The sequence below is a fragment of the Drosophila miranda genome, chromosome 3, assembly GCF_003369915.1.
Source record: "Drosophila miranda strain MSH22 chromosome 3, D.miranda_PacBio2.1, whole genome shotgun sequence".
In the NCBI taxonomy this organism is placed as follows: Eukaryota; Metazoa; Arthropoda; class Insecta; order Diptera; family Drosophilidae; genus Drosophila; species Drosophila miranda.
Window position 1 is genome coordinate 19,802,537 of NC_046676.1, and position 22,680 is coordinate 19,825,216.

Below are 22,680 nucleotides of genomic sequence, written 5' to 3' on the forward strand. Positions count from 1 at the left end.
GGTTTGTCTCCAGTATCCGCTTTCCAGAGTACCATAAGTCATCTTCTTTTATTCTCTATATGACTAACATAATTGTCTTTCTTTATGCCATGCCTTGCGTTTTATTTTGTTTAATTTTTGTATAACTTTGTAATTCTAGAATTATTTTACGACTATGCTATTGCTTTGTCTATTCCAGCAGTTTCTTTTTCGACTTGGGCGTGGAGATGGTTCGCAAGGAAACCCGCCGCGGGGTCTTACTGTTGGGCGTTGAAGGTTTTGCTACTGTCGCTTTTATAGGGGTCTCCGCCTTCTCCTGGGTGTCCTCATAGACCAGACGTATATCCTCAGTGCGCTCACAGGTGCTGTCACTGATGGACACTGGATTCTTCGCTTGCTCATTTGTCTCTGGCAACGGTTCCTTCGTCGACGTTGGCATGGGAGGGTCTTCCTCTTCGAGGGGCCAAGCATCCATAGCCTCTTCCATAGGGGCCACAGGAGAGTTGCGGGGCATTTCGACAAGTACACGGGGAGTGCGCCTCACTGCAATGGGCGTTGCTGTTTTGGCGGGCTGGCTCTTGGGTGTGAGGGAGAAGCTACTGGAGCTTCCGGGAGTGCGGGGCTGGCGACGAACTTGAATGGGGGTAGCTGGACGGGATTTCTTCTCTGGCGACTCGAACTTCTCCTCAGAGCTGATAATCTCCTTGTCCAGAACAGCAATACCAGCGATATCCGACTGAAGCTTCTTTGTCGGAGGCTCCGGCAATGGGCTGCTCTTGCGTTTCACAGAAATCGATAGGGCCTCCGCTTTGGTGGCTTCTGCGTCCACCGTCTTGCGTGGCGATTGGTGTGTGGGGACTTGCATAGGAGTCTGTGTGGCTGTTTCGCCTGAGCTGACCATCTTCTTATCCAGAACAGTCGTGCCAGCGATGGCTTTCTGATGCTTCTTTGTCGGAGGCTCTGGCAATGGACTGATCTTGCGTTTCCCAGATATGGGTAAGGCGCTCACGTTAGTCGCTTCTGTGTTCTCGGCTTTTCGTGGCGAGCGGCGTATGGGAATGGGTGTTGGTGTCTGATCGCCGGTTGTCCCTGAGCCAATCTTGCGTTTGACAGAGATCTGTGAGACGCGTACATCCGAATCTTCAGGTTTACGCGGGGAACGGCGTATTGCAATCGGCGCGGGAGCTGTCGTTGCGGTGACTTTGCGTGGGGAACGCCTAAAAGAGATCTGTGTTGGCTTGACCTCTGCTTTCGTATTCTGCTTGGGGCTGCTGGAGATGGATGAACTGGCACTTTGCATGGAGGAATCGTTTTCGGCATCAATTTCAATCTCTCTGACATCTTGAATGTCAGACTCAGGGGTCTTCCTGTTGCGATTGGTCTTGGTCTTCTCCTGCAACGGTTTACGTGTAGCGGGTCTCTCATCTGCCGATACCTTTCTGGCTCTCGGTTTCTTTTTCTTTAGTGGCAGAGCATTCTCTGAACTCATCAAGGCAGCGCACAGCACTGCATCCATTTCCTCATAGCGCTCGCCCAATTCATCGATCTCAAAGTTCAACAGCGAACAGAAGCCATCCGTGCTTGAAATGATCAGTACAGTGCCGTCGCCCGACCACGTTAGGTCTGTGAGCCTAGTGTAGTGAATATTCGAGACGATCGCGAACGGAACCGGCTGCTGGGTGTCATAAAGGAACACAGAGTTCTTGGTGGCGACGGCATAGATCATGCGGTACGGCAGCGAGATGACTGGGGGATTCTTATCTGCATTGTACGGTCTCAGACGGTACAGTACCGGAGAGCAGCGCACAGCAACCGCGTACTCTTGGGGAAAGGGCAGTACAAAGGCCGGGCGCGCTAAATCGTAACGACTGAAGCCGTATGTGGTGTTAATTGGTTTTAAGACGCCATCGTAGTCGGTGATTCCTGCGGGAGTGATCAACAGCTTGCCATCTGGGGTGAAGCACAATCGGCGGAAGAAAGTCTGCAATGAGCCATCATGATACAGCCGTATGTTCCTCCCATGCATTTCATGGCCCTCCTTCACAGGGAGGGTGCACTTGGCGACCCTGTGGAGCACTCGTTTAGTGTGGGCGTCGAAGATACGCAATTGTCTATAAAAGCAAAGTAAAAGACAAGTCAGCAAAAGGTTGGCAGTGGTTCCTAAGAGTGGTGCTTACCTATCGGTGCTCATAGTGGCTATGAATTGATTGCACGGGTCCCAGGCTACGCCCTGCACGTAGCCCTTGTGATCCTCCAGAATGGCCAGGGACTTTCCTTTGTAAACATCCCACACCATCGCCGTGTTGTCCACTGAACCTGTCACAAGGAATAGCGAATTTGGGGCCCAGCTCAGATCATAGATATCCTCTCTATGCCCCCGCAGGACTTTCATCGTCACCCACGACTCCTTATCCTGGTCACTACTGCCATCGGCGTCCAAAATGTTGACGACTTCATGGTCGGCCCTTTGTTTCCAGATGAACACTACGCTCTCGTCGTCGCCGGAGGCCAATAGCTCGCCATTGGGCGACCAGCGAACTGTGTTGACCGCACGTTGATGTCGGGACAGATCCACAGCCAGCTCCAAGTCGACGCCATCTCCATTGTCGCTCCGATTCACGTACCAGATCAGGACATGTGCATCTGTTCCGCCAGAAGCCAGTCGGCAAATCGTCGGCGACCTCAGCCTCTGCCCGTTCATCTGAATGTCCACACTCAAAACTGGATCGCGGTTGTGCCACGAGATCTCCGGTATTTTGCATTTCATGTTATTATTGTCTTACTTAAATTAAACTTTATGAACAAAATTGTAATTGATGAAAAAATTATGCGGACTATTTCGCGCCTAAAAACGCGAAGTGTGACCAATTTCGACATGACCGTAACGAAGAGCGAAAAAAATCCCATGTACCCAAACAATAGGTATTTTTTAGGTAGACATACAGTTTCAGAAAATATGTAGTTGACATGTAGCAAAATGTGTAAACATGTAAAATGTGGAGTAATTCCCAAAGTTGTTGGCAGCACGTTGAAGCTGAGACCCACAATTTGCGCAACTCTAGAAGTTCTAGATACATTTTCGATCATTTCAAAAACAGCTGATATACTGATATACTTGAGACTTGAAACAGGTATATTTTAAAACTGAGACGGTATATTTTGGTATATTTCTGAGGGTCGGACGGTATATTTTTTATTATAAATCTGCGGTCACACTGCCCCTTACTCACTGTAAAAAAAAATGGTAAACAACAATCACATTTCATAAAATACGAAAACATAAATAAAATAAAATTAATTTAATTGATTTCCAGTCCGTGACGCTACATACCGACGTGGGCGACATCAAAATCGAGCTCTTTTGTGATGCTTGCCCAAAAGCCTCCGAGAATTTCCTCGCCCTGTGTGCGAGCGACTACTACAGCGGCTGTGTCTTCATTCGAAATATAAAGGGATTCATTGTCCAGACCGGCGATCCCACCAATACCGGAAAAAGCGGCCAGTCTATTTGGGGAACTAAGTTCGACGACGAGTTCAAGGAAACCGTAAAGGTGGGTGGCGGGAAAAGTACTTTCATTGCGATGAACAGGTCTCACCGTCTCCGTTGTTGTTTTTGCAGCACACTGACCGCGGAATGGTTTCAATGGCCAACAATGGGCCGAACGCCAATGCCAGCCAGTTCTTTATCACGTACGCCGCCCAGCCGAACCTCGACCTGAAGTACACGCTGTTTGGTCGCGTTATCGACGGATTTGATGCCCTGGATGAGCTGGAGAAGTTGCCGGTTAACCCCAAGAACTACCGCCCGCACGTAGACAAGAAGATCAACGGCGTAACCATACACGCCAACCCCCTGGCGACGTAAGAGACCATGAGAACAAAGACAAATCCGTTTGCTTAAAATGAAACGTATTTATAGCTCTTAAGTTACATGATATCTTCACTTACAGACTAATTGGTTGAGAAACATAGAATATTGTGCAAAAGGGTCTAGGACTAAATCAGCCGAGTCACAATAGTTAATATAAAATTGCATTGCTTTTAGAACTTTTTCATAGACTTTTGCACTTAATATGGAACTTACAATAGACAAATGTATAAGATGAATGTTAAAACGATCAACTAAAAAAGAGAAAACAAATGCTAACAAGAATCTCATACTACATGCAACTACATGGATTATGTGGAGGCGCCGTTTTGGATTGATTTAGCGGGCTTCGGATGATCCTTGATGTGCTGCTCGAACATGCTGCGAATGTCGGCCAGTGCCTGGGAGATGTTCTCGGAGAAGCGTTGGACATCCTGAAAGATAAATTTCGATCAGCTGGAGCTCGATTGGGAGTAATAAAAGCCAAGCCCTACCGTTTGCTGGCATGTTGTCTTTGCTGAGATATGGAAGAATATCAGATTTTCTCCAGCTATGATGTAGGAGACACCATAACCGTCGTCGGCCACAGGTCCAAAGCCACCTCCGGCACTGATGCAGTTCGGATGCTTCTTCAAATCCATCTTTGGCGTCTGCCCATGGGGGGTCTGACTAGTCGACAAGCGCCACGGCTCGCTGAGCACTTCGTTGAGGAAGGGCGAGTCCACTTCCAAGTACTTGGACACAACGTACAAGCAGAAGAGATGCCTGTCAATACCCCTTCCGCACATGGAATCCTGATAGCCCAGTTGGTGGCGATCGCAGGCTGCCTGTAGCATCTTGACGCGCTCGTCGTTCTGCGAATAGAAAAACCAATTAGGCTTGGATCGAACTATATTATGGGCCACCTCTTACCGATATGCTTTGGTTTTGCATGGCTTTGACCCACGCTGCGGACTCGATAGTACACGGGCGCACTGTCTCAGTTCTACCCTCGCGGAATAGGCGCGTCATCGAAGCCTCATATGTCAGGGAGAATCGTCCCGCATCTCGGTAATAGGCCAACTGCAGGGCCATTTGAATGTAGGCATCTGGGGAGATGCGGCACTTCTTCATGAATCCCTTGCCGTACTCCTGGTGCACCAGAATGCGCAGATTCACCTCATTGATTAGCTTGGTCACGTCTATGGTGGCCTCATCAATTTTGGACAGACAAGGTGTAAGATCCCAGCTCAGTCGTGTGGGCAGTGGGGGCTGGAACTCAGGTGTGCCCTTGGTGTCGCCAGCCTCGTCGTATCTGCAGGGTATGCGTTTGGTTAGATCAAGAAGTATTTCCTTTTCTGTGAGGCAGTAAACGAAGGCAACGTAATTAAGAGGCTTTGGTTAACCTTACGAAACAATAGTTAGTCACAGAAATATGGGAGAATTAGTTTGTGTTTGCGTTTAAGGTTGCTGTAGAATACAGTGTTCTGGGCTGGCTACATGCTAAGAACGTTTTCCACTGTATATCTGCCGCATACGGTGAGTGCGACAGTTTGAATGCATTTGAGAATCTTAAACATGTGCAGGCCCTCAAGGTTTCCCAAAACCACCTTTAATTACATTTTGAATTGTTTGGAAATTAAGTGTTTACCCATAAATATCATCACCAAATATATACTCCCATAGATGTCCCAAAACCGGTGCATCGGCCCTATAAAAAATGCGTAAATTAAATCAATTGTTAGGCCACAACCAGAGTTAATTAAAAATATGTATGTATGTATGTACATGTCAAAACCAAAGTCAAGAACTCAAATTGAACGTATCCAACCGACACCGACACCGTCAAACGTAGGCGCGTACAAAAAAGATCACTTTACCCATCCGATACAAGATCGTCGACGATCAGGTTCTCCCACATGTGTGAGGCAATGGCAGCGTCAGACCTTTGTTTGTGTGGGTTTCAAATTGTTCAAAGAATTTAGATTACGGCAAATCAAGGCTACGAAACGTCTTGGTCTGAAAAGAACAGTACGGAGTTCGAATTACACTTACCAGGTGTGCTCCGCATTGAAGCCGACGCGTCCATTGGTGGCCACACAGACGGTGAAACACTTGTCGAACCAACGATTGTAGCCGTTGCCGTGGAGCAGCTTCTTTCCGAAATTGTCGAGAAGCTCGGGCCGCTCCAGATCAAATTCGAATGGTTCATCGTCCAGGGAGAGGACAAAGGCTGCAGATTCAATGGTCCGCAGGGAGACATGGTTAACGCCTCGCGAGAAGTACGTGTTCCGAGCCTCGGCCCACTTCGAGCGATTCCAGGCGGTGAGTGCAGCCAAATGCTCCTCACCATCCATGGGAGTGGCCTTGGCCTTTAGGATCTCCTCGATTTGACTAGAAAAAAGAAAATGTTAGTTTCTAATTGTATTGGGAATCTGATCACGAACTCACACTTGAAGCTCGCAAGGACGCAGGATGCGTCCCTTGTGGTAGATGATCATTTTATAGTAGCAACCCTTGTGCAGCACCACAATGTGATTGGAGTCCTTGTAGTGAATGATGCGATCTGTTTCCAAGCCCGGAACACGAGCCGTATTGAAGGTGCGTTCATACTGCCAAGAGCACAGAGGAATCATGCCCTGGACCATGATCTGCAGAAGAGAATTGCTTAATAGGTTTTAATTGTCATATTGTGTTGTTTAACTTACAGGTTGCAGTTCCTGGTGCTCGATGAGACGACGGAAATTGAGAAGCAGGTGGACCACGTTGGCCGCCCTGGCTGCCTGTTTGTTGGTCAGATTCATGAAGATGGCATCCGTGCCGTAGAAGTTGCTGTTGACACAGAGTGGGCTGCGGCCGCGCAGATAGACATACTCCTCCCACCAATCGGAGACGTAGTTGGTGGACCACCAGCTCTTCAGGATGAGGTACCATTGCAGCTTCTTGCCAATATTCTGTTCGAACTCTTTGGCCAGGCGCTCCATTCTCGAGTAGTTATCATCGTCCAGGAGAGGTCGCACACTGCGCAGGTATCTCGTCATGGTGTCCTTGACGGATGGCAGCGGCAGACGTGGCAAGGAGCCCTGAAAACTGTACAAGCCAGGCTTGTTCCAGCTGGACAAGACGCGCACCACAGCCACCCACAACATGGTGGGCAGCGAAACGCGACTTCCCGGGGCCCTGGACTCATACATCCAGCCCTTGTACATAAGTAGAAGCTTCAGGGTGTAGCGCATGGTGAAACAAATCGAGAGCCAGATCACCAGGGCAGCCAGGAAGCAGGCAGTTACCTGCCAGTTAGTTGTGTTGGAGGGAAGATGAACGAGAACTCTGTTGGTCAGGTTGAAGGGAGCCTGGTAGCCGGCAAAGTGCAATCCAAGGGCAATGGCCGAAATAAGCCATAGACTTTGGATGTGGGCCGGATAGACGCCGTTGCGCACGCCATTCTGAAACGAGGATACGAAACGGTTAATCCAAATATATCATTATCAAATGTATCGTTAAGCTTACCCTGGCACGAGCCAAGCGCTTCTTCCAGGAGCGCACTCCCGAGTTCCACACGAGATTGAGCACCTCGTGGTCATAGTTGATGTCGAAGCCCTCGTGGGTGATGGCAAACGAGAATGCAACGGCGGCATGGGCTTCAGCCATACCTGCAGGCAATCGGTGACGTCACACCCAATGTAAATGTTCTGCAGGAGATAGACGGTTCAAAATGGGTTAATGTCTGCGCGATAATCTCTTCTTTTGTTTTAAACACTACGACTTTGTATGTGTGAGTATTTCGTCATAATAAACAATTAATAGCTGAGCTGATAAGATATCTTTTGTATTGGCCAGACATCTGAAATAAGTGATTCATGTGTTGACCAACATCTTGGCCAGTTACCCAAATTTAAATGGAATTGAAATGCGCTGCAGATCGTAAAACTACTTTCGGAATGCACTTTGCCATATTCATGTACGGAGGAGTGCAAAGTTCAGCAAAATATAGCACGACTCGGATCTTGTTTAATAATTTTATTCGCTTCGCGCGATTCGATGTCATAACATTTTACATGCAATTGATGATTGACGTCACTGAAAGCAGTTTCATTCAAGCGATAACCCCAAACGAGGTTCGAGATAGCGTCCCTCTCGGACTCTAAGTCTGGGCAGCAGCACCTAGACGATTTTATAGCTAGCTGGATTGCTGATCACTTCTATATATGTTGGGTGGATAGGGTAGACAGCAAACAGTTAAAATTTGGCCAAAAAAACCGACATTCGATCACTTGTAGCAGATCCATTTCCTGTTTATATTGCAAACTGATTTGAGACCTACGAGTATTTGCTGTGTATAGACTCGTAATCGTATGCATTTTCAGTTTTTTAATTGTTATTGCTCAGCGTCTAATACTATATGACAGCTATTGAAATTTATTAGTACGCCAAAGCACATAGAACATACATTCATACATGTATGTATATATTGCTGTGCATTTCTACTTATAGTCTTCTAGAACTATACAAATAGTAATATAGGGGAATTCTAATAATATCAATCACAGCATAGTGTTGCAGGCGTTATGTTTCTAGATCAGATCAGATAAACCTTGGAGCGAGGTAAACAAAAATGGCAGTGAAGGTCAGTGCAGTGGGTCTTTTATGCTATTGTCCATGTCCGTGCATATCAATAAACCAGTTCCAAAAACATCGAAGACCCCTTCAAGATACAAATTCGTTTTCGTTTGACCCAGATCGAGGCGGCGACGACTATGCGACGATGCCTAATAATTTGAGCAGCGCGCTGCCGGCTTTTATTTGTTTGCGTATGAGCGAGAGAGCAGCAATCACAACAGCAGCAGCAGCAACAGCAATAGCATAGACTAAAACAACAAATTCCAATACGATTTGCTGCCTTTTATTATAGTCGTAGTCGCAGCAGAGATCTCTTGCGCTGGGCCCCGACACTGTGGTCGAGACGGTACAAAGTCCAAACCGATTTTTTCATCATTGCTTTTCTGTGATGTGATCTCTTCCTAGATTTTAATTATATTGCAGAAAATTTAAATTGATGTGGTTTTTTAGATTGACCTTGCCTTCCCCATTCCCCCACCCACTGTGTGTGTGTGTGTACGCGCGGGGGTGGCATGTGGCGGTGGGGCCAACACGGGTTTTATGTAACAAGCTACAAGTCCCCACCACAGCTGATAAGGCAGCTATCTCAACGTGAAATGTATTTTTCAACTATCAATAACATGTGGGAGAATTTGGGTCAAAAGTGAGAGAGAGGGAGAGAGATCATAATAGGAAAAGCAAACCGAGAAAACCCGCAAAAATGCCACAGTTGCAGAAAAAAAAACACTGTTTATCCACTATTTGTGTTTCTTCGCCGCGTTCGTTACGGTCGACCTTCAGCTTAATGGAAAACAAACCTTCTTTGTCGATTCAAATGTTTCGGAAGCCAATTCTCGAAATCACTTTCAAATTAATTGCACTAACAGTGTTTCGAGAGAGAAACACAAACAGCACAATGGGATTTTTATTCGAGCAGCGAGTTCCCTTTAGCCTTGCGATTTGCGGTTGGTTTGCGGGACCAGAAAAACAGAAAACAACTTGATCACTTGAACGGCCGAGCGCCAACTGAACCAGACTGTGCTCGCTGCACGCGCATGGGGTCTTAAAAGGCGGCAAGAGACGAGTTTTGTGTGTCTGTGTGTGGGTGCGTCACGAATCGAGGGGCTCGTGGAGTGTGTTGACCGATGCCGGTTCTTCCCCACGGTTCCTCTCCTCTCTGAGTGTGTCTGTCCGAGGATCGATAAAGGCTTATCAGAGTTTAGCAAATGGAGATCCTATGGTGGAAAATATATCTACATACATGCATTAAATGATTGTCAAATCGTTATCTCCTGCTCAAGTTGGATATTTGGCCCACACAGTCTATACAAATACTATACTATTTCCAATAGTCATAAACTAGTAGAGATTGTGGTGCTCAAATGTTTTATATTATCGAAGGGAGGTGAGGTACTGTACTACCAAATCATAAAGATAATGATGTGAATAATAATTTTAATTCCCGATATGTCCAGTTTCGGCTTGGGACTTTGGCCTTTCTATAAATATAAATAGATATGTACATATGTATGTATGTACATACTCGTATGCTGTCGTCTATTTATGTAAGGTGGCGCATTCTCTCGCCACTACTTCAGTGTGAAGAACTTCTCTCACAAATTTCAATTGAATCTTATCAGGGTTACATGGGTGGTTAGCCTGATTACGTGTGTACTTACTTCAGACGATAAACGGCCTGAAAAACAAGTCTTATATGATTTGATTTTATAACATTAAAATGACCAAACCTGCGATAAGCAACAATTGAAAGGTTTTATCGCGTCTAACTATTTATAGTTGAAAGTCCAAGCATTCATACTACGCCCGTGGGGGGGCATGTGAAATTTGTGTAGTACGCAATTCGGCGGCCAAGGCTGATAAGGACGGGCGCGCAGTCCGATAATTCTAGGAATTGCCAAAATAACCTAGTGCAATCAGCGACGCGTTGGCACTTCTGCCTGGTTGGCATGTCTGGGAGGCCTATGGCTATCTAAATGATTGGTCTGCCTTAAAAGTCTGGAAAAAGAGTTAATTCCCACCCAGCCCAGACGAATGAAAGAGATCACAAGATGGCTCGTATATCTCCAGCGTGGACTTTGAACCTCGGCCACTTGAAATTGCGACGATACGACCATGGCAGCACCAGCGCCAGCGCCAACGACGCATGTCTAACACGGCCGAGACAAAGGCAAAGCAAGGGAAAGGCAAAGACAAGGGTGGGGGAACCAGTCGGGCCTCTCTGAAATATCATTCACAGCTGCCGCGGCAATTAGGAGGTCAATAGTACCTATCCTACCTGAGCAGCTTTTCAACTTAGGTAAACATTGGATTGTGGATCTGCCATTTGTTAGTCTTCTCTTTTGGATAAGGTTGTTTTCCCCTTAAATGCATACATATGTGTACATACATACATTTATTTGTATGCATATGGGCAGTGGAGGAAACTGCAGCAAGACACGTAGCCAGGCCAAGAGAGACAAAGAGACGGGACTGTAACTACGTAGTGCACACAGTTGCCTGTGTATAGGTGTGTGTCTGTTTTACAGATGTTTGCCAGTAGAATCTCTCGCAGCTTTTGCGCACCCACTCAGAGCAGAAAAGCTGGCGCTCAGCTCTCAGAGAGCAGAGCAGCGCCGCCGTCAAGCCGTATATAAACTCGTTTTGGACTTTGAACCGCGTTGAGAAAAGCGTGTTTTGAAAAAAACAGCGTAAAACAACAACGACTTTATTAAAAAACAAACAACAATCAGAGCCAGGGAAAGACAGCGGCGGCGGGTAGTGTTGTAATAAATACAATATTATTCACTTTTAGTTGCTGCTTTTTCAAACAAGTTTCCATGCGATTTGTAGAGAAAATTCACTATTCGGTGCTGGCTGGGACTTGCATGTGACCCAATTATTTACGAACTGGTTGGACTTGGTTGGTTTTGAATTTTTTCTGTGTGGGGGAGGGGTAATTGGGCAGCCCAGGTCGCTGGAGCAACAGAATCAGGCATTTTAAGGGTAATTTACCCAAATAAGAATCGGAAATGGTTCAGGGTTAATGCTAATGGATTCACAAGCACTTACTAAGTTTTTGGTGAACGCAAACGCCCACCGTTGTAGTCTTGAAGTGAAGACAATCTACGGATTCTTTTCTTAATCCAAATGCACAAATCAAAGAACACAACTCGAAGAAAACAACAGAAAACAGCACAAAGCGCGGAAAAGACCCAAGAGACAGACGACGAAAACGGCAAAGGCGTGCGCGCAATGTTGTAAGCGTTCCGGTGGTTAAGAGAGAATGAGACTCGCTCGGAGAGCGGCGGCAGCAACAAGCGCGAGAGTTTCGACCATATGATCGAAGCAACAACAGAAGGGTTACTGCTGCAGCATACACGTAAATCCACACGTTACATACACAAATGCAAGTTCCCGACTACTGAGATATATTTAAACAGAGCAAGAATGCGCTTTCAAGCTTAACATCGTTCACTTGTACCGGTGTCTTAGATTAAATATAAACTGAAATTTTCAGATGGTTTTTGATATTAAGGAAAGTGGAGTCTTTTTAATCCGAGTATGGGCTGAACTACTCGACTGGTGCTGCCGACTGTTCGCCATCCTTGTCCTTGTTGGATAGGCCACGTATGCTGACGTCGTAGACAACCTCTTCGATCTTCTTCACGTCGTATTTGAGGGCATCAAAGCGTTTGCGTAAGCCGTCGTTCTTCAGATTGAGCAATCGAAAGCCCGTGTTCAAATCTCCAATAAAGTGCGAGATGTTCAGGGGGCGCTCATAGTCGCCCATCGTGACGGAATTCGTGGCAAACCGCGAGAGCTCCGACGCAAGCTGCAATATGCCCAGCAAGTAGTCCTCGACGTCCAAGTGGAAGCCTTCACCGGGCTTGGTCTTCACTGTTGACAGAGCAATCGAATGCAAATTAAAAATGCTAAAGGCAGAAAATGTTTAATCCACTCACAGCCCAGCATTTCGGCCACTGTTTCGCGAGTCACCAACAAGCCCTCCTCCAAGTAAATGACCAAGGCAATAAGAAAAACCAACCGCTGTGTAATGTAGGTCCAGTGATCGGAGTATCTGGAGAGAGCAGAGCATTACACACCCACATAGGGGACCAAATATCTCTGACTCACCTGTAGTATTGCCCTGGTGGCGCCAATGTGGCCAATTTTACATACTTCTCGGCACAGGCTTCGATTAGCTTCCGGGCCGAGCCGCAGGCGCCGCTAACTAAACGATACAGGAGTTAGTGAGACCGACCAAGTTGCAAATGCGTCACCTACTTTGGCTTAAATCGCTGTGAATTATCTGCAACTTGATTTGCGCGTCCTTCGCCAGATGCTCGATTTCCCTCACCACAAGGCGGATATTCTAAAATGAAGTTTCCGGTAAAACTATTCTTTGGGTCTTGTATGGCCACTTACCTCACGAAGCTCCTGCTCGTTGTCTATATACTTCTGGTAGCTTGAAAACATATTTATATTCACGAAATTCGTCATTTTGTCGTCTTTTTGCTTTATGCCGGTTTGGACGCTAGAGATGGGTGCAGAATAATGCGATAGTCAAATCGCCATATCGATTATTAGGCAAGAAATCGATTGGTAGACGCAGTGCTGGAAAACGCTTTTCACATACAAAGGCTTCAAGTTTCAATTAAAATTAAATAAAGATTGTGAAAAATGTCCTACGTACGTTCTCATCCACTTAAAGGGACCTACAAATAGATTGCAGTTTGTTTTTTGCAGGGTCAAGGCTACAATCCCTACAATCAAGGCTATGCTGCACCGCCAGGCGCCTTTCCACCCCAAAACTCGCAGGTCTCCTCACAGGCACAGCAGTGGTTCGCTATGGTGGATCGGGATCGATCTGGAAAGATCAACGCTTCCGAACTGCAGGCGGCGCTGGTAAATGGGCGTGGCGATCACTTCTCGGATAACGCATGCAAGCTAATGATTAGTAAGTTGTCTATTTTGGAGTCTCTATTGTGACGTCAGTCATCAGTGTGACGGCGTGAAGGAACTGCCAGCCGCCCCAAATGTAGAAGCACACGGGCGTGTTGGGTTAGATCGCCGGTCAGACACTATCTCGAATGTTTACCTAACTTTTGCTGCTTTTTATTATGTTTATTCAATCGCACTTAATGGCAAACTTACCCACTACTTGCAGGCATGTTCGACAACGACGCTAGCGGAACCATCGATGTTTACGAGTTTGAAAAGCTTTACAACTACATTAATCAATGGCTGCAGGTCTTCAAGACCTACGACCAGGACTCCTCTGGCCATATCGAGGAGAGCGAGCTGACTCAGGGTAAACTATTATAAATCATAATGCTATCATCGGTTGATGGTTACTAATGGCTTTTCCTTGCCCACAGCCTTCACTCAGATGGGCTTTCGGTTTTCGCCGGAATTCATCAACTTTCTGGTGAAGAAGAGCGATCCACAGACCCACAAGGAGGTTTCGGTGGACCAGTTCATTGTACTTTGTGTGCAAGTGCAGCGCTTCACGGAGGCCTTCCGTCAGCGGGACACACAGCAAAACGGAACAATCACTATAGGCTTTGAAGACTTTTTGACTGTGGCAATCGGTTGCTCATATTAAACTTCGAGCGAAGCAACTGTTCCAAAGCAATCCAAACTCTTGCACACGGCACAGCCTTCTAACACACATTTCTTATTCCGTTTACTGTGCATTTTGTTTAAATTTATATGGTGTTTGCTAGCTTAGATATTCATCGTCCTCTCACAGTCATGTTATTGCAATCTCCTGGTTCCAGAATCACCTTTCAAAAGTATTTGTTATTACAGCTCGATTAACACATAGTACAAAGTGTCTTGCGCCTAAAATAAAGTACATATATTTATAAAACGAAATTTAAATGGTTTTATTGAAAGTAAAAATTGCATATCAAAAGTTTTTTGTAGAATAATAACCTTATCTTAGCAGTTTCACTGCCCTACGCCTATATTTGTATATTCGTTGATATGTATGTGTATTGTATATTCTTCTTGTATGCACGTTACTTATTGTGTTGAAAATTTGAGCGATTCAGTGCGACAATACAAAGCTTATGAGTAATGTACATATGTACGAGTATGACAAAACATTTAGACATTAATTTTGTTTTGGTTTTCGGCTTGGGAATCGTGAAGTGTTCCCTATTTCTTTTTGGTCATAGGTATACAATTTTTAAAGTACAAAAACTCAGTCTTTAAGTTGATAAATGTATGAATCGAATGTCTTGAGGGGAATAAGGCAAATAAGATAATGGATTTTCCAATGGCAAGTTCCAAACGATTCTCTGTAAAACTAGATCAGTCAGAGTACGGGTACATGTACATATGTATGTCTATCAAGAAAGATGGCATCGATTGAGGAGATCCGAGAATTGTCAAGGGTTTCTGTCTTAGGAAGCTTGATCAAACTTAATTAAGAGATCTTTGGGGCGGCAAGGGCGTGGAAATGTCTTTCTGGGACAGGATCTTATAAATGTTTCGAAAATACAGATAAAGAGCCCTAAGAATACTTTTATTTCTGGACAACGGTGAAATGTTTGATAATATCTTAGTAATTAGTTGCCTTTTAAAAAAGATTCTTGTAAATATGTTGGGCATAAAAATCCTTAACTATAAAATTGTATAAAAATAAAGTCAATCGTGTTTCTCACATCTTACATAAGCTATATCGATATCAGATTCAAAGTGTAAAATAATACGCAGCGTGAAATATTACTCGGTTTGCAGTTGTTGGCGTACGTTGCCTTAGGTCTAATTTGATTATCTGCTTGATTAGATTGGTTTACGAGTGCTTATATTATATAAATTATTACATTACAAGTAAACATTAAATATTTGGGATGACACATAAATGACAAGAAATATTATTCGTTAATTCGTCAAATCAAGACAAAAATGCGAGAGATTGCAGGTCTCCCTTGTGGTTGGTATGTGTATATGTTGGACAGGGTTACAAGTTAAATGGAAGATTCAGTTGGTCCCCATAAAAGTATTATTTGGTATCAAATCGCAAGCAGAGAGTTCTCTCCTACTTATTGCAGTCTATAATCAGCTTGCCCTGGGAATCGTCGGACATGGAGCCGCTCATGCCGTCGCCCTTCATGGAGTATTTGGAGCGGCGTTTGCTGGGCAGCTGGGGCAAGTCGGTGTGGTGTTTCCTGACGTGGACGCCAAGGTTTCCGCGCTGCTTCGACTTATACGGGCAATAGGGACACTGGTGAGATGGCTCCTTGCCACCACACTCGACATTCTCGTGGCGACGCAGCGTAGACTTCCAACGATATTTCTTGCCACAGTGACGGCACTCGTAGACTGGTTCGCCATCCAGGCCGATCGCATTGGGACTGGTGATGCTCCCGTTGCTGCTGCTTCCACCATAGTCACTCAATGTAAACTCCAGATTGCGAAAGACTTGGGCCTGGGCTTCCAGTATGGAGTTGGTGGAGCCTCCGTGGGCACTCGAATGGAACATGTTCATCGAGCTGTTGCCGAACTTGCTCCCGCTCTGTTCCATGAGATGTATATCGTCAAAGGCATGGAAGCGGCCATCATCTTCATCCTCCGTTGATGATCCCGGCTCGTTCTCGCACTCCGAGTGGCGCAGATCCCGCTTCTGCTGCTTGAGCAAGAGGTTCTCCAATATTTTGGTTGGCGAGGTCTCGTTTCCAATTGCAGTCTCGACCTCCTCCTTGATGCGACGCTGAGGTGTTTGCTGGCGCATGATCTCCTGCGCTCGAATCTGTTGCTGGAAGCTGTGCAGACCATTTCGCATCAATGCTTCGGCTATGACAGCCGCCTGTGGCTTCGGCGTTGGAGCAACTGGAGCTATGGTTTTGTTGGCAACCAACACAGAAGTTGGTATGGCCTTCACCCCACCCAGGCCAAGGCCCGTAGGGACCGCTGTCTTCAGAGAGTATTTGTTTCGCGGATGAAATGATGCAGCGCCAGCGGCAGCGCCCATTATCTCATCAGCATTCAAGTTTTTTGAAGCCGTATCGGAAGCGGAGCCGTAGACGGCAATGGCAGCTATGGTGGAAGGCTCCAATGTCTCGCCGGAAGTGGGAGACACCTGGCCATACTGAGTCACCTCTGCGTGGTCCAGTTGCTGCTGCTTGGGCACCTTGGCCGACTTGGTCTTGTAGAACTCGAACAACATGTCCGAGACCTCAGACACAGACAGACGCTTGCGGTGAGATCCCGGCGCCTGGGCCTTTTGTTCGTCGCGCTTTCTTCCATTGAGAATGCTACGCTGGAAACTGCGCTGGATCTCTGCTGTTCCCACTCCTGGGGCGGTGTTCTCTTTTCTGCTTAAGTCTGCAATCGGAAACATATTTTTGATTAGTTTTTGCCAACAAACAATTATTTTTTCTTATTTTTAGATTCGCCTCTTTCTTTTCTAGTTCCTTCAGTATGAGCTTTGTCGAACGACTGATGAGTTGTGACAAATGAAAAAGCAAGTTGTAACTCTCGGGCTGCTTGGGTTAATGTTAGGGTTACGGCATGGAAAAGTGTTATATGAAAGCATGCAACAAACTAAAAGCAAAATACGGTAAATTAAGTAACGCAAACACATGTAATTTTGGTTTAGAATTAAATAAACAAGGGTACACGTAATTTTCACTTTTATTAATATTTTTAACACATTTTTGGCATAAATTAAATATGTAGCTTTTTTTTTTTGGCGGAGCAAATAATATTAAAATTGTTTTTGGTTTTTTTTCTGTGGTGCTTCGATGTGATGATGTAATGATGATGTTGGAGATGTTTGTGGTGGGTGAGTTTTTTAACCGAAACCATTTTAAATGTATCTCATTACCTGCTATATCTGTGAAAATAGAGAAGAATAGGTTAGTGATGTCTTGAATTTCGATTCAATGTTTCGCTTGTATATCCATAATAGAGCTTCGTTTGTGTGTGTCCGAATCCACCTGTAAATAATCACAAATTCAGATTAATCAAATGGTTTTTAATATATGTTTCCAGTGCTATTTGCTGTGGCCGGTGTTTGCTATTCGCGGATGGCTGGGGGCAGAGCTTTTGTTTATGCACTAATATCACAGTCGAATATTTATATAATGGCTAAGTCAAGCTTTGCCAGCTTTCCCTTGCGCCCGCCGCCCACGCACAACCAGCCGCGAAAAGCATCCACACTGCAACACAATCGAAACGGCACTAGTCGACGTAGCCTAGCTTACAAATTTCCAATCCCATCCAAGCACGAAGCGCAGGCAACAACGCATCCGAGTCCTAAATCCTATGCGCAGCTGCAACGCGTACACACACGCACACACACACACTCAGGCGGTCGGAAAATTCTCGTCTTTGTGTGTGCGTGTGTATCTGTTGCACAGCAAGTGCAGGCCATCGCCTGTGAAGAATCCTTGATTTATTTTTACTCTGGTTTTCTACCTAACTCAACAGTTGTTGTTTTTGTTTCCGCTGTTCTCGTGCGTTCTGTTGTATCTTCAAATACATATGCATGTGTGTATCTATGAGTGCCGTGGCACAGACAGTTTAAGAGCGGGAGAGGAAAACTTTCTCTGAGAATAACTCTCTATTTGTATGTGTGTTTGTGAGAGAGAAAGCAATCCGAGCAGGCGCTCACAGAGTTTATGTCTAGCTTCCGGTGGTGTTTTTCTTGTTTATCCATACATATGTATGTACCTTCCAGATGCATCTGTTCACAAAAATGTATTTCAAGGTCAGCCTAGGAAAACTTAAGGGAGGTTGACAACAGAAATAAATTTCTTTACATGCTCTTGTTCATGTATGCGTGTTGTGGAACTGCAGCTTGAAGCTGTTTCGTTTCTTAAGACCCTCACAGACATAATCATCCTGACTATCAACATTTTCCATCGAATTTTCCTGGAATTTATCCCACACAAATAGCTTCGGAACCAGCCCTTAAAACTTGTGGGTCCTCATCGGGTCCTGCCCATGCACGTATATATGTATGCATGTGCATTTGTGTGTGTGTTTAGGCTTTGCGAAGGCAAAGCCCAAAGAGGACACCGATAATGCAGGCAGGCAATCGGACCTTGAGCGGCACGCATGCGCATTGCCAAATGGAAAAAATCAACGGAAAATCACGTGGGAAGCGGGACTGCAAAAGCCATTTGACGTCCACTCGCACCAACACACAAGAGATTCAGGCAGACAGGCGGTAGTCGGGCAGGCAGGCAGTCAGGCAGACGAGAATGGAAAACTTATTTTTAGAAAAACACACACAGAAAACAAACCATCCTAATTTATGTGTATGCAGTGTCCGTTCCCTCATTCTGGGTTTTGCGTGGGTGAACAAATCATAGAGTAAGAGAGAGAGTGGGAGAGAGTCAGCGTCAGAGAGCGTTGCGAGTACAGTTAGTTTGTGGTTGCCCAGAATCTGTATGAATTGAGATTTTTGCACTTCTCTTCCCCTCTCAGCCATTGCCATCCCTCTTGGGTCTGGCTGAAAACTATTGTTAATATAACCTGTTTGAAAAAGGATTATATCCTTATCTTCATCTTTTTGTGTTGAAACCTGAATCTGATTGTGTTTTTACATTGAAAGGATCTTAGGATCTATGCGTTTACTTGCCTGTTCGATCCCCACCTTGATACTCCTTTGGTAGCTTATTATATTCAGCATTTGAGCGAATTTCTGCGAATAAAATAAATAAGAAATAAAAACGTTAATGAAATAATAATTTAAAGTATAAATAAATAATACTAACCATTATAGAAAGAATAAAACGTAGTTCAGTGAAACTAAAAAAATGAAAATGAAGAAAGCCATAATTAATAGTTTTTAAAATATGGTTTACTGAAATATTAATATATAGTAAAACGATAAATGTATGCGTATACGCTTAAGATTTGTTTCTTTTTATTAGCAATATGTAGAAAAGTTACTAGATTAGATTGGACCTGGTTTTATATACTATACCGACAATAAAAGTGGTAAAACTCCCCTCTCTAATACCTACATTGTACATATGTATCTAACTATTGTAATGAATTTAATTTTTAGATTTATCTGAAAGAAACTAAATGCTTTTGAAGCAAGATTACTCTGGTCTTAATAATTAGGCGAGTTTTAATTTTTGGCTCATCCTTAAATATAGAACAAGTTCTTGTATTTTTGGTCTCTTCATTTCAATTTGGTACGATTTCTTTTATCAAAAAAATACAAAATGATCCTGGAATCCAATTTTCTTGACGCATCATCCGGGGTTTCTCAAACTAAATGAGAACCGAATGCTCCTTGCGCATGTGCTCGTTGAGGAAGGCCTGGGAGCGGCACACTCGAGCGCAGAGCGGACATCGATTCGCTTCGTACTGGGGGAAGCGCTTGGCGCTCTGGCGCGGTAGCTCACGGCCCGGCACCAAGCTGGTGGTGTCGATGGGTAGTTTCTGAGCGAGATAGTGCAAAGACCGGGCCGACGATATGGACGCCAGCTGTTGCAATGCTATCATGGCATCTGAGTTGCTGGCCAATGACTTCTTGTTGCCATTTTTGCTGCAAGTGCCGACACGGTTCGTCGGCTCTTCGTTCTCGCTCTTTTGCTCCAGCGTCAGCGTCGGCGAAGTATTGGCTGAGTTGCGCTCCCTGGCTCCCACCTTTGGCAATGGCCTGGATGTGCTGGCGGCGGAATAGTCCGACTGGAGGCCCAAAGATTCCTGGGTGCGCAAGTTATATTTTCTCTCAAAAACCTCTGCAACGAGAGAAAAAGGTTTGGGAAATCAAAATAAAAAATACAAATCATAAGCTCAAACAACTGCATTCGCTAAAACTAAAATTTTGTAACGAAATAATGTGGGAAACAATACTATATTAAGCTACGCGACCCACAAACATACATACACACACTCACGCAGTTGCACCCACACACGCATGTTCAGAAATCTATAAATTAGGGACTCAAACAATAAATTTCGTTTATTTTACTCGTAAAAGAAATTAAAGACTCTGAGGAAGGAACTGAATTAACTGACTTAAATTGCAATCAACGATTCTTTTCTTTTCGTCTATTTATTTACAAAAGTCATGGTTTTCCGGGTTTTGGCATTAACGAGAACTTGTCTATAATATGCATAATAATTGTTAACAAAACTTAAATGAACTCCTCCTCATGCTCCACTTTAATCTCAGACGTATAGAGGTATAGAGATTCGAGTTCTGTGGCTGCCGTCGCTTCTACTCCTGCTCCATCTGCAGTCTGTTTTGTGGTTTTGGCCTTCGGCTTTTGCTTGTGAATGGCTGGCTCTGCCGCCAGCTCGGCATCGTGCAGCTTCTTGTGGCGGTTCAGATGGGATCGCCGCTTGAACCACTTAAGGCAGTAGTCGCACTGGAATCGCTTAAAGTCCTGACACTCCTCGCGCTGGTGCAGTGACAGACGATTCATCGTGTTGTAGTAGCGTCCGCACTGGCACAGTAGCTGGTTCTTGGGACCGTGCCGCACAAAATCTACAGACAGACATAAACAGAAACAGAAACAGGATGTGGTTGGTTTTTAGGCCTCTGCATATATCTATCACACAAAGTACAAGGGTTCGATTCACTCTAGTTCTGGTGATTTTGGTGATGAATACAACAAATTCTTTTCAGTTTGACATTTTTATTGGCTGATAAATGATTGGACTACTTAGCACTAGCAATCAGTATGAATACTAATATATGTAAATATGAATAGACCTTTTTAGTTGGTGCAGCACTCTGCAGTCCTATCTGCAAATCCTTCCGCCTCGGCATAGTACAGTCCACGGGTAGTGTTCCTAAATAGAGAGAGAGAAGCATATTAGTTTTTGATGTTTGGTTTAGTCGCGTAGTTCAGATCGATAAATAAATGTCTTAGATTCGATTGTAAACATTTATTTATTAGTATTTATATTACTTTCATATACAAGGTTAATACGCAGTGATTGGGTTAGGGTTTAAAATATTACTTGTGTATGTATCGATTTTAAAATACTTATACGTTGAGCTAATTCAAAATTTGATTCTACATATTCTACATATTGAGCAATTCAACTAGAACTTGACTTGACTTGAGAGTTTGATCGTGACTTAGTCCGCTAGCTTAAACGTATGTGATTACACTTTGAGATCGTAACTGTGGCTATATTACAAACTTGTTACAGACTACACGAAGTTAGGGTTTAATTACTCTTTGTATTCATCACACATTTCACTCAGTAACACAACAACAAATGCTAAACACAGACTAGAATTCATGTAACCGTACAGTTCCATAGACCTAAATTCCCATATGAAGCGTCTCCACGGAATCAGAATGCTTCTGGTTCATGTGCTTACGTAGATCCGACTTGTATTTACACTTGTGCGGACAGTGCGGACATTTGAGGGCGGGCTCCACCCCGCACTCGTAGTTCTTGTGCCGCTTCAAGGAGCCCTTGATCTTGTAGGTCTTGCCGCACACATTGCAGGCAAACTTGCTGTCGTCCAACCCAAACTCATTTGAAACTTGTTGAAGAGTCATGGTTGTGGCAGCATGAAGGGTATTTCCCAGCCCATTAATGTACAACTTATCGTGATGCACGTGAGTCTCCTCATCGCCGTGCATCTTCTCCCCGTACTCGTCGTCCAGCATGCTCTCGTGTGAATCCACCTTCATCGCAGCTAGTTCCAGTTCACGTTCGGCGTCATCCGCATCGGCTAACAAAAGGCCAGAATCATGACTGGATACCACAGCAGTGCTGGCCATACTGGAAGGTGCCATTGATATGCTAGTGGCTCCATACTGCATCACATCGCGCAGGAGCATCTTATCCTCCAGCCGAGAAGTGTCTATCTTGATGTACTCCTGTCGGGCCTGCGTCTGCTGGATCGTTAGCTGGTGGCGCTGTGACTGCTGCTGTTGCTTCACTATCTGTATAGTGGTTGCCTGGGGCTTGTGGAGCAGGCTGGTGGTGTTTGTGTTCGTGGTGGCATTCTTTGTAAGTGCTGGTATCGTGTACTGGATGTTGCCCACTGGGTTGCCGAGGTCATCGGGCGGTAGCTCCACCACAACCGTCGCCCCCGACAGAAGTCTCGATCCTCCGCCATTGCTCAAGCCGGCGCCAGTGCTGAGAGTCTGGTTGGGGGATTGGGCTCCAGTGGAACTGGAAATTGAGTAGGGCACTGTTTCCAGAATGGTCCAGTAGCCATCTGCAAAGAGTGTGAAGCAACAGAAGAGGTTAGTTAGTATGACGCTGGCCGAGTCCCTGAAGGATATGGAATATAATTACATGTAGCA

At 45.0% G+C, this 22,680-nt stretch overlaps 6 protein-coding genes across 12 annotated transcripts in view; 2 read left to right on the top strand and 4 right to left on the bottom strand.

Annotated features, from left to right (window-relative positions):
- Positions 1–75: 75 nt before the first annotated feature.
- On the bottom strand, positions 76–2,856 carry LOC108158508 (chromatin assembly factor 1 subunit B). The gene is made up of 2 exons (XM_017290880.2): positions 2,157–2,856; positions 76–2,090 (listed from the first exon to the last, which is right to left on the bottom strand). Exons 1-2 carry the CDS (start codon positions 2,744–2,746, stop codon positions 170–172), a joined length of 2,511 nt encoding a protein of 836 aa, XP_017146369.1. The 5' UTR covers positions 2,747–2,856; the 3' UTR covers positions 76–169.
- Positions 2,857–3,130: 274 nt separating this feature from the next.
- LOC108158138 (peptidyl-prolyl cis-trans isomerase-like 3) lies at positions 3,131–4,030 on the top strand. The gene is made up of 3 exons (XM_017290352.2): positions 3,131–3,223; positions 3,294–3,530; positions 3,599–4,030. Exons 1-3 carry the CDS (start codon positions 3,221–3,223, stop codon positions 3,842–3,844), a joined length of 486 nt encoding a protein of 161 aa, XP_017145841.1. The 5' UTR covers positions 3,131–3,220; the 3' UTR covers positions 3,845–4,030.
- LOC108158135 (carnitine O-palmitoyltransferase 1, liver isoform) lies at positions 3,872–11,712 on the bottom strand. Of its 4 annotated transcripts, none has more exons than XM_017290344.2 (9): positions 11,495–11,712; positions 7,337–7,518; positions 6,535–7,272; positions 6,278–6,477; positions 5,882–6,220; positions 5,707–5,772; positions 4,760–5,141; positions 4,342–4,701; positions 3,872–4,281 (listed from the first exon to the last, which is right to left on the bottom strand). In XM_017290344.2, the coding sequence occupies exons 2-9, from the start codon at positions 7,475–7,477 to the stop codon at positions 4,159–4,161; spliced, it is 2,349 nt and encodes a 782-aa protein (XP_017145833.1). In that variant the 5' UTR covers positions 7,478–7,518; positions 11,495–11,712; the 3' UTR covers positions 3,872–4,158. The 4 variants fall into 4 exon arrangements, with proteins under 4 accessions (XP_017145833.1, XP_017145834.1, XP_033247198.1 ...); XM_017290345.2 differs by lacking the exon at positions 11,495–11,712 and adding an exon at positions 9,244–9,452; XM_033391307.1 differs by lacking the exons at positions 5,707–5,772; positions 11,495–11,712 and adding exons at positions 5,478–5,537; positions 9,244–9,451.
- Positions 11,713–11,830: 118 nt separating this feature from the next.
- Positions 11,831–12,986, bottom strand: LOC108158136 (translin). Its single transcript, XM_017290349.2, has 5 exons — positions 12,851–12,986; positions 12,710–12,797; positions 12,560–12,656; positions 12,388–12,503; positions 11,831–12,322 (listed from the first exon to the last, which is right to left on the bottom strand). The coding sequence occupies exons 1-5, from the start codon at positions 12,923–12,925 to the stop codon at positions 11,997–11,999; spliced, it is 702 nt and encodes a 233-aa protein (XP_017145838.1). The 5' UTR covers positions 12,926–12,986; the 3' UTR covers positions 11,831–11,996.
- A 28-nt stretch (positions 12,987–13,014) lies between these two features.
- On the top strand, positions 13,015–14,302 carry LOC108158137 (peflin). The gene is made up of 4 exons (XM_017290350.2): positions 13,015–13,114; positions 13,172–13,382; positions 13,593–13,736; positions 13,804–14,302. Exons 1-4 carry the CDS (start codon positions 13,106–13,108, stop codon positions 14,028–14,030), a joined length of 591 nt encoding a protein of 196 aa, XP_017145839.1. The 5' UTR covers positions 13,015–13,105; the 3' UTR covers positions 14,031–14,302.
- Positions 14,303–14,930: 628 nt separating this feature from the next.
- LOC108158134 (longitudinals lacking protein, isoforms N/O/W/X/Y) overlaps positions 14,931–22,680 on the bottom strand; it is a 61,367-nt gene continuing 53,617 nt past the window's right edge. Inside the window, exon 5 of one of the 4 annotated variants that reach the window (XM_017290323.2) lies at positions 14,931–16,759. In XM_017290323.2, the coding sequence (XP_017145812.1) occupies positions 15,474–16,759 (1,286 nt within the window). In that variant the 3' untranslated portion in view covers positions 14,931–15,473. Of the gene's footprint in view, positions 16,760–19,518; positions 20,140–20,424; positions 20,892–21,666; positions 22,593–22,680 lie in introns of those variants that run through there. The other 3 variants (XM_017290334.2, XM_033391304.1, XM_033391302.1) reach the window with 3 other exon arrangements.

Bases quoted from the DNA above. Each gene is read 5' to 3' on its own strand.
- LOC108158136 (XM_017290349.2), bottom strand. From the start codon at position 12,925: ATGACGAATTTCGTGAATATAAATATGTTTTCAAGCTACCAGAAGTAT. The intron at 12,798-12,850 runs GTAAGTGGCCAT...ACTTCATTTTAG, and splicing joins ACGAGCAGGAGCTTCGTGAG to AATATCCGCCTTGTGGTGAG. The intron at 12,657-12,709 runs GTAGGTGACGCA...TGTATCGTTTAG, and splicing joins TCACAGCGATTTAAGCCAAA to TTAGCGGCGCCTGCGGCTCG.
- LOC108158138 (XM_017290352.2), top strand. The intron at 3,531-3,598 runs GTGGGTGGCGGG...TTGTTTTTGCAG, and splicing joins AGTTCAAGGAAACCGTAAAG to CACACTGACCGCGGAATGGT.
- LOC108158135 (XM_017290344.2), bottom strand. From the start codon at position 7,477: ATGGCTGAAGCCCATGCCGCCGTTGCATTCTCGTTTGCCATCACCCAC. The intron at 4,702-4,759 runs GTAAGAGGTGGC...TTCTATTCGCAG, and splicing joins TGCAAAACCAAAGCATATCG to AACGACGAGCGCGTCAAGAT. The intron at 4,282-4,341 runs GTAGGGCTTGGC...TTTATCTTTCAG, and splicing joins AGACAACATGCCAGCAAACG to GATGTCCAACGCTTCTCCGA.
- LOC108158137 (XM_017290350.2), top strand. The intron at 13,383-13,592 runs GTAAGTTGTCTA...CACTACTTGCAG, and splicing joins CGCATGCAAGCTAATGATTA to GCATGTTCGACAACGACGCT. The intron at 13,737-13,803 runs GTAAACTATTAT...CCTTGCCCACAG, and splicing joins GGAGAGCGAGCTGACTCAGG to CCTTCACTCAGATGGGCTTT.
- LOC108158508 (XM_017290880.2), bottom strand. From the start codon at position 2,746: ATGAAATGCAAAATACCGGAGATCTCGTGGCACAACCGCGATCCAGTT. The intron at 2,091-2,156 runs GTAAGCACCACT...TTGCTTTTATAG, and splicing joins GCCACTATGAGCACCGATAG to ACAATTGCGTATCTTCGACG.